This window comes from Herpailurus yagouaroundi, unplaced genomic scaffold (assembly GCF_014898765.1).
Source record: "Herpailurus yagouaroundi ecotype Mexico unplaced genomic scaffold, PumYag 355, whole genome shotgun sequence".
In the NCBI taxonomy this organism is placed as follows: Eukaryota; Metazoa; Chordata; class Mammalia; order Carnivora; family Felidae; genus Herpailurus; species Herpailurus yagouaroundi.
Window position 1 is genome coordinate 1,868,845 of NW_024412572.1, and position 9,348 is coordinate 1,878,192.

Here is a 9,348-nt window from a genome sequence, read left to right on the forward strand (position 1 = left end):
CTGAATCACAGAAACAGGAAACTGAGATTTAAAAAATGTGCATTGTTTTAAGCCACTAAATTTTAGAGTAATTTGTTACACGTTAGATACACTGCCTAGACTGCCCCTGTAAGCTCCCAAACATGTTGGAAGACACATCTAAATGGAGAATTTCTAATCTTTCTTCAACAGGATTTCATGAATACTGACTATAGACGTTGTCTTTGCTCTTCTTGTGCATAAAGATGTACACTAGTCCAATTTCTGTTTTTAGCGTCAGACACTTTGGCTTAATTTTTTAAATGTCACCTTTTCATATGCATGAACTCTGAATTCTCATAAAAGCAAGTCTTCTTCCTCCGTTTACCATAGTGGGCCAGCCCTAAAGATCACCTAAGACTGCTGTACATTAGGGATCAGTATGAGAGTATGCCAGTGGTGGTAAGAGTCTTGGTTGGAAATTTTCCTGGTGCCTTGTGCTTGATTATACACGTAGGATCCTTAAATCCTGAACCAAACTTCATGGTCAAAAACTGAGCCCCCAAATAATCTGCTGCCCCATCTTCATGCTTTGGTAGCCAAGGGCCCTGTCTTTGTAAGTCAAACACAAACTTCATTTGCATGTCCTTGTGAATGTGAATGGTTCCCCTCCTGCTTTGTGTGTTAAGCAAGGAGTCCCCAGCTCAGCCCACAGTAGACTTTGGAGCCATCCACTGAAGGCTGGCACTAAGAGAGGTCAGGGAAGTAATAGAGCCATTTGCTGGAAGTAGCTTACAAAAAACCCCAAGATACTAAGTTCAAGTGAAAAGTTGGGGCAGGGGCAGAGGCAGGGGGGACAGGTTCAAAGTGCCATGAATTAGCAACTTCCACACATTGGAGGGTGTGGGAGGAAGAAGGAGTTTATTTAAAAAAAAATTCTTTTTTAAATGCTCATTTATTTTTGAGAGAGAGAAAGAGCACGTGCAAGAGGGGGAGGGGCAGAGAGAAAGGAAGACAGAAACTGAAGCAGGCTCCAGGCCCTGGGCTGTCAGTACAGAGCCCAATACGGGACTTGAACTCACAAGCCATGATGAGATCATGACCTGAACCAAAGTCAGATGATTAACTGATTGAGCCACCCAGGCGCCCCCTCACCCAGTCCACTTTTAATCAAAACCTCAGGATCTCACTCCACTTTCTAATTCTATGACTGAGACCTTTAGCACCAGTGAAGAGTGGTCTATCCTAAATCTCCGCCTAGAGAATAACACCACCTCTGGAAAGCAGCTCAGTCAATAGTGGGACCCTCAGGAGGCAATTGCTTCGCGTGCAAGTGGGAGGAGGGGAATTGTCCCTTACACCAGAGTTCCCAATTCTAAAGAGTGCACAGCACTACACTAGACGGAGGAGACCAATCCTCCCAGCACAGCAAGTTCTTCTGCCTTGGAGAGCAGACAGGAGCCTGCTGCTTCTTACTAAGATCTCAGAGTTCTGTGTGGTTCTGATGCAAAACCTGAAGGTTATTATCAACTCCCCCCTGTATAAGTCTATAAGAAGGAAGGCAACAGGCTGAACTCAAGCTCCTTGAAAGAAGGGGCAGTGACCGTCATTTTGCATCTCCAGCACTTATCACATGTTGGTGCTAAGTATCCAACTGCTCCTGACTGAGTGCTGGGTTACTGAGCAATTTGTCCCGTCATACAACTCAAGATCTAGGACTCTCGGCTCCTAGGCCAGGACTCAGCACATAGTATCTGGTTCTCTTCTTCTTCCAGTACTTTGCTTTAGAGGGGACTGACAATGAACCTTCTTCCCAACCATGAATACCAAAGACAGAAGATACCCATTTCAGGGCATGTTTGTAGATAGACTTCTCATAGATTTATTTCTGTTTCATGTTATATATAGATATATGTATATATACTTTTTTTTTTTTTTTATACAATCTATATCCCCTTCCCTTCCCCACCAAACTCACAAAAGGAAGTATAAATCCTTCCAGGATTGCCATCAGGCTTTCCAAGATAGCCAGGGCTAAGAAAGAACCATCTCTCAAGATCTCAAGAGACAGCTGCCCTTCTTAGGCTCTGGGGTCATTGAAGCAGCAGCATTCCCAGGACCCAAGCAGAGGAGAGAGGAAAGGAAAAAACTGTAGTGTGACAGGATTCTAGGATGAAAGTGTCCAGTGACTCCTAGAATGGCAGACTGGCTCCCAGAATTCTCCGGGTGGGAATAAAGGTGGGAGCCCTATGGCTCTTCAGATGCTGCCCAAATAGGCTGGGGGTAAGGAGTACAAACTGGGCATTAAGCATGCAGGGGTGGAGAGGTACGAGAAGAAACACATGTGGGTTATGCTGGAGAAGCAGCCCCACCTACTCAATGATATATAACAAACAGGGAGAGATGTTGCTGCCCCCCCCCATTAAAGAAATAGGGGGAGAGTACAGCAGGGAGGTGGAAGGAGACAATGAGACACATAAGAAAGCCACATAAAGCAAAAGTACCAACAAAATCATGACTTGTACTTGCCTCCTCCCTAGAGAAGGTGTGATATATGCTTGGGGGTCACAGAGAGGAGAGAGAGGTTAAGGGTCATGAACCTAGGATTATCAGCTGGCCAGGGGCACAGGAAGGCTCTCTGAGGACTCCTAAGGGACAGGCAGGAAGCTGGGACCCCACATCCCCAGGGAAGAAATGACAGTCCTTTCAGTTCGACTTGGACCAAATCTTGGCGCTCCCTCGGAGCCTGTCAAGGGGAAGAGAGAGAGAAAGGCTGCAGGGAATCCCCTAACGCCTGAGGGCTCCCCCCATATCCTACCCCCATGCAAATGACTGAAGGGCTGAAGACAGCTAGGTCTCTGAAGTAAAAGCAGGGCACCCCAGAAGCAAGTGGTTCCTGCCACAGTGGCTCACCCCTTGCCCTTTGAGGCTTTCTTGCTGGGCTGGCGCTGGTTGGTGCCAGGAGCAGGTTCCCGCAGCTCAGTCAGGTGTTGCTCAGGGTCCTGAGAGGTAGCCGCGGCTGCTGCTGCTGTTGTAACTTTAATGGTTTTTTTAAGGTTGGCGACCTGCCAGCATGAAAAGAAATGGGGGATAGTGAGGGAAGTTCCAGAATCTGACAGTCCCTGCCTATCTTGTCTATCTGCTACAGCCACGGTGCAAACCCCCCTGCACAGGACGACTGGCCCAGGCTGGAGGAGCCTGGGTCCGTCCTGATCCCCTGCCTGCTCACCTCGCTCTCGATCTGTTGCTTCAGGCCTAGCTGCTGCTCCTTGTGTTGGTTGGCACGGCTCACCTGCTCCTCAATGCCTGACAGCACCACCTCACAGCCCACACACCTGCGAGGATCAGGAACGAAGAAGTGTCAGTGGAAGGCAGCGGTGATCACGCACTCGTGAAAAACAGACTCAGGATATCCTGCAGCCAAACCCTTGTCCGAGTAAGGAACCCTCACCAGGGCACCTGGAAACCACTGGCAACAAGAGTCCCAGGAGCCACAGAGACACTCAGGTCAGATACGAGAGGTATAGGAAGTGCCTGGAGTAACGTGTAACATGCGAGTAGGAACTAAAAACAAAACTGGGTAGACGTTGGAGAAAAAAAATAAAATAAAAAAGGTATATTAATGAATTTAAGCTAGACAAGAACAGAAAGAGAAAAACGGAAGTGGAAGAGACCCATGGCCTGTAGACAGTGCAGGTTACAGTATCGCTCCTCCTCCCTTCCCCCACTTACTGTACCAAGGACACTGCCTCTGGCCTCCTGCCTCCCAGGCCCTCCTCTGCTCCCTTCTGCCCTCAGAAGCCTTTGGAGGAATGAGCTCATTTCCCTTCAACGTCTGGGATTCCACCGCTGCAGCCCAGCCCAGCCCAGCCCTCCCTCCTTCAGAAGCCCTCCCCCTTTCTTGGAGTGAGAAGAGAAGGAACAGGGCCAGGACACGGGTCTCACCACTCCTGCAGGGTCCGAGCAATGGCACTGAGGTCCTGGCGCTGGATGTCCCGCCCGATGCTGTAGTCAACCTCTAGCCGCTGATTGCGCTGGTCCAGGGAGCCGCGGAGAACGTCGGCATACACAGCTTCAATGACAAGGTCTTCCAGCTGCCGCACATTGCGCAGGGCAAGGGCCTCCAGCAACACTGCATATGGGATACACTGGGGCCAGGGGCGGGGGGGGTGGTTGGTTGGGCTGGGATCTGTGCAGTTCTGCAAACAGACAAGGGCTTCCAAGATTTTTCCCTTCTTTCCCCTCCTGCCCAGGCTCCCCTACCTACTCTCCGCTCCTATTCCTGAATGATTTCCTCTAAAAGGCTGGTTCTAAAGCAAAATAAGTAAAAGCACTGCCACCTGAAAAATAACATCCTGAGAAGAATAGCCAGAAATAAAATAGAAGATTTATATTCCCCTTCGACCTTATTCCTCCCACGCCACAGAGGAAGAAAGTGACATCTGCCTGGGTGTCACTCCTCTGGCCACAGCTCAGGACAGCACACAGACCTTGGTCCAGATAAGCCTGACAAAACGGGAGTATGTGGTGTGGGAGGGATCTGGAGTTACTGTGCATCATTTATACTCCAACTCCTTCCAAAGAGCATCTCACGACAGAGAGACATGTGATTTATGTAAAACCATGAAACAACAAGAGAATCAAATAATAATTGGGAGAAAGTAGACAGGTGGGAGAGGGTATTTAAAAAACTGAACCTGCAGAGATACTTCTAGCAAACAGAAGCCTAGCACTTCACCAGAAGAGAGAGTCTTGTTCTCAGATCTGAAAGCTGAGGCTGTTGGTGTGGGACTTTCTCTAGCGGGGAGGGTGATTGTTAAACAAAAGAATGGCATCCCAGTTGCTATTTTGACCCAAAAGGCAAAAAGTGTTGAATGAAAAACAGAAACAAAACAGAAAACTAAGAGAATAATATTCAGGCTGAAAGGCTACAGGCAGTAGAGTTTAGATTCCTTGGAGGAACAGGGTGGGGGTGGGAAGGCAGAACAACTGTGTGGACATAGGCTGTCTGAGTGCAAATTCCCTTCAAATAGGCCCTTTGTGAAGGGATATAACTCTTTGGCTCAGGACTGGGGGCAGGGGGGGGGGGGGGGGGCAGGACTCTTACTCACCTTGACTTTGGCAGCCAGGGTGACAACTGATAGGTGTCGAAGCTTATTCTTCTGAGCCTCTGTGAGTGGGGGAAGATTCCGGGCTTCAGCTACAAAAAAAGGAGAAAGTGTAGGAAGTTCGGATTACGCTTTTGTGGGAAGCCCTAGCCTCTTCCTTTGCCTTTTTTTTTTTTTTTTTTTTTAAGTTTTCCATGCCAATTCAAGTCTTAACCCTGACCTATGTACCCCAGGAGGGTATCCCAGCAATTCCTTCTAAGTTCTTTCAGAAATTGCCCTTCTGGGGGCACCTGGGTGGCTCAGTCAATTAAGCAACCGACTTCAGCTCAGGTCGTGACCTCACAGTTTGTGAATTCAGGCCCCACACTGGGCTCCGTGCTGACAGCTCAGAGCTTGCTTGGATGCTCTGTCTCTGTCTCTCTCTCTCTGCCCGTCCCCCACTCTCACAAGGATGCTTGTGCGTGGTCTCAAAAATAAATAAACATTTTAAAAAAAGAGAGAGAAATTGCCCTTCTCCCACCTCCATGACGCCAGAGCTCTAGCTCTCCGGTTACCTAAGTAATCAGCATATGTCCCATAAGCAAACACTGTGAGCAGCCGGAATGTGGAAGCGAAGTCACTCTCAGCCAGCTGCAGGAATAGGAAGGAAGATGTGACAGGATGGGCCTCTCCCCAGCCTCCCAGCCTTACCCTGTTTTGAATTCTACTTTCTGGCCCCATCTGACCCCTCTCCCATCACCTCTCCCAGCTCACGGAGAGGACCTCTCTGCCTCTCTGATCACTCTCCCTATGGGAAGGCCTCATTTCTACCTCACGGCCTTTGTTTACACTATTCTCCCAATTCACCAGGCCCTCTTCCTCCATACATCTTCAATTCCTACCCTAAATTCTGAATTGAAAACAAGTGTTCAGCAGCATGTGCACATGCATGTACATGTACATACACACACACACACACACACACACACACACACACACACACACAGTGTTCTGGTCCTTAGGGTGTGTTTCATATTTCTGAATCTGAATATCCTTTAGGAAGTCTGCTGTCCTTCCTAATTCACCCAACACTCCTGCATTAGCCTTACTCATCTCCGACAGCTGCATGGCCTCAGCAGGTGCTGGAATTTGTGGCCTCTGTGTCAGACCTGCTGCACCCAGGAGGCTTTCATCACCCAGGTCAGCGCACCCAGATCTCCTCTCCTATCACTGGTCACTCATACTGGCACTTAATTTGGGCTGTTACCTAAGAATATCCTTCTTTTCAGTAAGAGTACCAGTCCCTGGTATCCCGCTTAGGTCCCTTACTAGTCCCTGGTATCCCACTTAGTTCTAGAAGAGCTATGCGTGTGTTTGGCTCTCAATAAATACTTGCTAAATAAATAATTTACACATCTATATCCATTTATCTTATCTCTGCAACTGGAATATAAGTTTTAGAAGAGTAATAAACACTGTGTCTGCACTGTGTCTTGTATTTCTCTGGTATTCCCAGATGACCAGCAGAGAGATAAACAAACACCCAATAAATACTTCTTTTTCTTCACCTTAATAGACCCTCTTTAGTTCCACGGCCTAGGAAAGTAGGGAGAGAAAGGCAGTTTTCTCCATACCAGAGTGGTCCCAAAAGGTTTAATCCATTGACTCAGTCAATCACTGGCCCTCAAAAACTTAACACAGTTTGCCCATATACCAATGCCATAGCATCTCAGGACTTGGGCTAATGTCAAACATCTTTGTGACCCACCCACTCTAGACTTTAACTCTTAACCCTGCCTCTTCTGTGTGAATAGTTCTCTCTGCTCTGTTCCTAGCATCTTGCCACACATCTCTGGGGAAAAGACACCTTCTAACACTTCTAGACATTTACCTCACTTAAGTGAATTAGCAAAGGGGACAAAGTGGGGAGAGGAGGGCATGTCAGTTTCACGTTCGTTCCTTCCATTTGTACTGGACTTTATACTTCCCATAATCTCACCTGATTTCTATAATTAACAGTGAAGGGCAGTGTCCGCCCCAATTTTAAAAGAAAAAACTGAGGTCCTAAAGTAAAAATGACCTGATCAAGGTGACAGGATTTTATTAAGGGCTACTACATTGGTGGAGACAGGCTGGAATCAGGTCTCCTCTTCTGAACCACATGTTCTTTTGCTTAAAAATGAAAAATACTGGGTTTTACAGATCACTCATCACCAAACGGAACTAAGAGGTTTACCTGCCTACTTATTTATGCCAGCTGCTAACTAATCATCATCATATTCTAATTCAACTGAATGGTTATGGGGTTGCCAGTGAGTCCTGCCCACCCATTCTCAAATTCAAACTTAGACCCAAGCCTCCCTGTGGGCTATCCAGGTCAGGAACCCACCTCTCTAACATTAGGCATATCCAGCAGTTCCCCAAACACGTAGACACCAGGAGCCTCCAGCACCTGGTGGATGAGTGTGGCCAGCGCTGCCCCCTTGGCTGACTTGGCCAGGAGCAGAAATTGCTCCTGGTTCTGCCCTGTCACCTTCACCTCGGCACTCATGGCTGCACTGAGCTGGGGGGACCTGGGCTCAGGATATCTGGAGCTGCAAGGAAAGAGGATGTGAAGCTGGAGGTCCCTGAACACTGGGAGGACGAGAAGCACTGGGGTCAGGGGCTGGATTGCAGACGCACTGAGTCACTTCTGCAAATGAGGAAACAGAGGTGGAGTAGTTTAAAACTCGGATCTAGGAATCCTACAATTGGCCACTTTGATGGGAACCTGACTGAGACAGGGTTGCCACGCCCCCTCCCCCATCCCTGGGCCAATCCCAAGCCCCACCACGTGCACCCCATTGAACCCCTAGGCACAGGATGTAGTGGGGGAAGGGGCGTCACATGGTGTACACCCCAATAACAGTCCCTCAAATTTCCTTGGTGCCCCGCAAGTGCCCCCAACCACGTGACCTCACCCTCAGGATCCTTCCGCGTGGCTCCGCCCCCTCCCTTAAAGAGGCCGCCCAGGGACCGTAGGCTCACGCCGACTGCCCAGTCGTACCCTGGGTCAGACTCTGCGGGCCGGCCGCTACCTGGAAGCTTCGTGTTCCAGCACACCGGGCGGGGCCGCTGCTCCGTCACCTCCGGCAGCTGTTCTGAGCCTTTCCTGCCACCTCCCTGCAGAGTCGCTCTGGCCACTAAACTCTATGGCTGGTTTCCGGGTCGTACTTCCGCTCTTAAGAGACCGGTTTGGGGCGGGACATGCCCCTCCCCTGCCTTCCGCCGGCTGAAGCTCCTGCGAGCGCCAGTCATTCTACTCTCTGATTGGCTGTTGAGGAGAGTGACGGGCGCCTTTTTTCCTGTCTTGTTTCAATAAAACTTTATTGTTGAGCGAGCGCCAGACGCTAAATGTAGAGGGAACCCCTGGTCTCCAGCAGGTACTGGGTGTCAGTATCTAAGCTGCCTGAAAGCTGGGGATCCGGGGCTGCACACTGTGTATGAGGGACAGGAAAGCTGTAACGGGAAAGAGAGAGGGAGAAGGGAAAGGGGGAGGGGTTGCGGGAAAAAGAAATGAGGAGGAGATAGGAAGGAGACAAGAATCAATGATAGAAGTTTAACAGCAAGGATCACCTGGCTATTTTAACCACTTTTTTTTTTTTTTTTGAGAAGTAAGAGGAAAGAAGTGGAAAAAGTAAAGGAAGTAATAATAGATAACGTGTATTGAGTGCTTACTGTTGGTCAGTTATCTTATCTCATTGAATCCTCATACCGCATCCCTAGTGTGACTCCAGGACACCGTTTATCATGGTAGAGTGATGCTTTGCTGTGCATTACATCTTTTAATTCTTCAGAGAGGAAATACCTCTCGGTGGAAGGAAGGCATCTGTTATTCTCATTTTACAGATAAGGAAACTGAGGCTCATAAGAATTTAGAGATTTGCCTGAAACTCGGGTTTCTTCAAGCCTGAGACCATTCTTCCATGTCACCATGATACTTTAGGGAAAATAATAAACAACTAACATTTCTATAGTGTTTAAATTTCATACCAGGCTTGCTTGCAGAAGGTCAAATGAGAACAAAGTTAATGACATCTCGGAGGCCTTTGTGTTAGGCGCTGAACTAAGAGCTTTACTTAATTCATTTGATATTGATAACAATGTATTATTGTTTCAATTTTCCAGATGGAAAAGCTGAGGCCCAGGGAAGTTAAGCAATTTATAAGCAATGAAATGGGAAGAAAGTGGGGGGGGGGGGGGGAAGAGAACATAAATGAAGGGAGTATCACAGGACTGTTAGACTGCTGGAGCTGAAGGGACT

General features: G+C 48.3%; 1 protein-coding gene across 4 annotated transcripts; it reads right to left on the bottom strand.

Annotated features, from left to right (window-relative positions):
• Positions 1 to 1,867: 1,867 nt before the first annotated feature.
• Positions 1,868 to 8,527, bottom strand: COPS7A (COP9 signalosome subunit 7A). Of its 4 annotated transcripts, none has more exons than XM_040463057.1 (8): positions 8,006 to 8,527; positions 7,435 to 7,639; positions 5,621 to 5,696; positions 5,070 to 5,158; positions 3,904 to 4,157; positions 3,188 to 3,293; positions 2,872 to 3,023; positions 1,868 to 2,704 (listed from the first exon to the last, which is right to left on the bottom strand). In XM_040463057.1, the coding sequence occupies exons 2-8, from the start codon at positions 7,594 to 7,596 to the stop codon at positions 2,665 to 2,667; spliced, it is 879 nt and encodes a 292-aa protein (XP_040318991.1). In that variant the 5' UTR covers positions 7,597 to 7,639; positions 8,006 to 8,527; the 3' UTR covers positions 1,868 to 2,664. The 4 variants fall into 4 exon arrangements, with proteins under 4 accessions (XP_040318991.1, XP_040318994.1, XP_040318992.1 ...); XM_040463060.1 differs by having other exon boundaries at positions 8,123 to 8,525; XM_040463058.1 differs by having other exon boundaries at positions 8,092 to 8,524.
• Between the last annotated feature and the right edge of the window lie 821 nt (positions 8,528 to 9,348).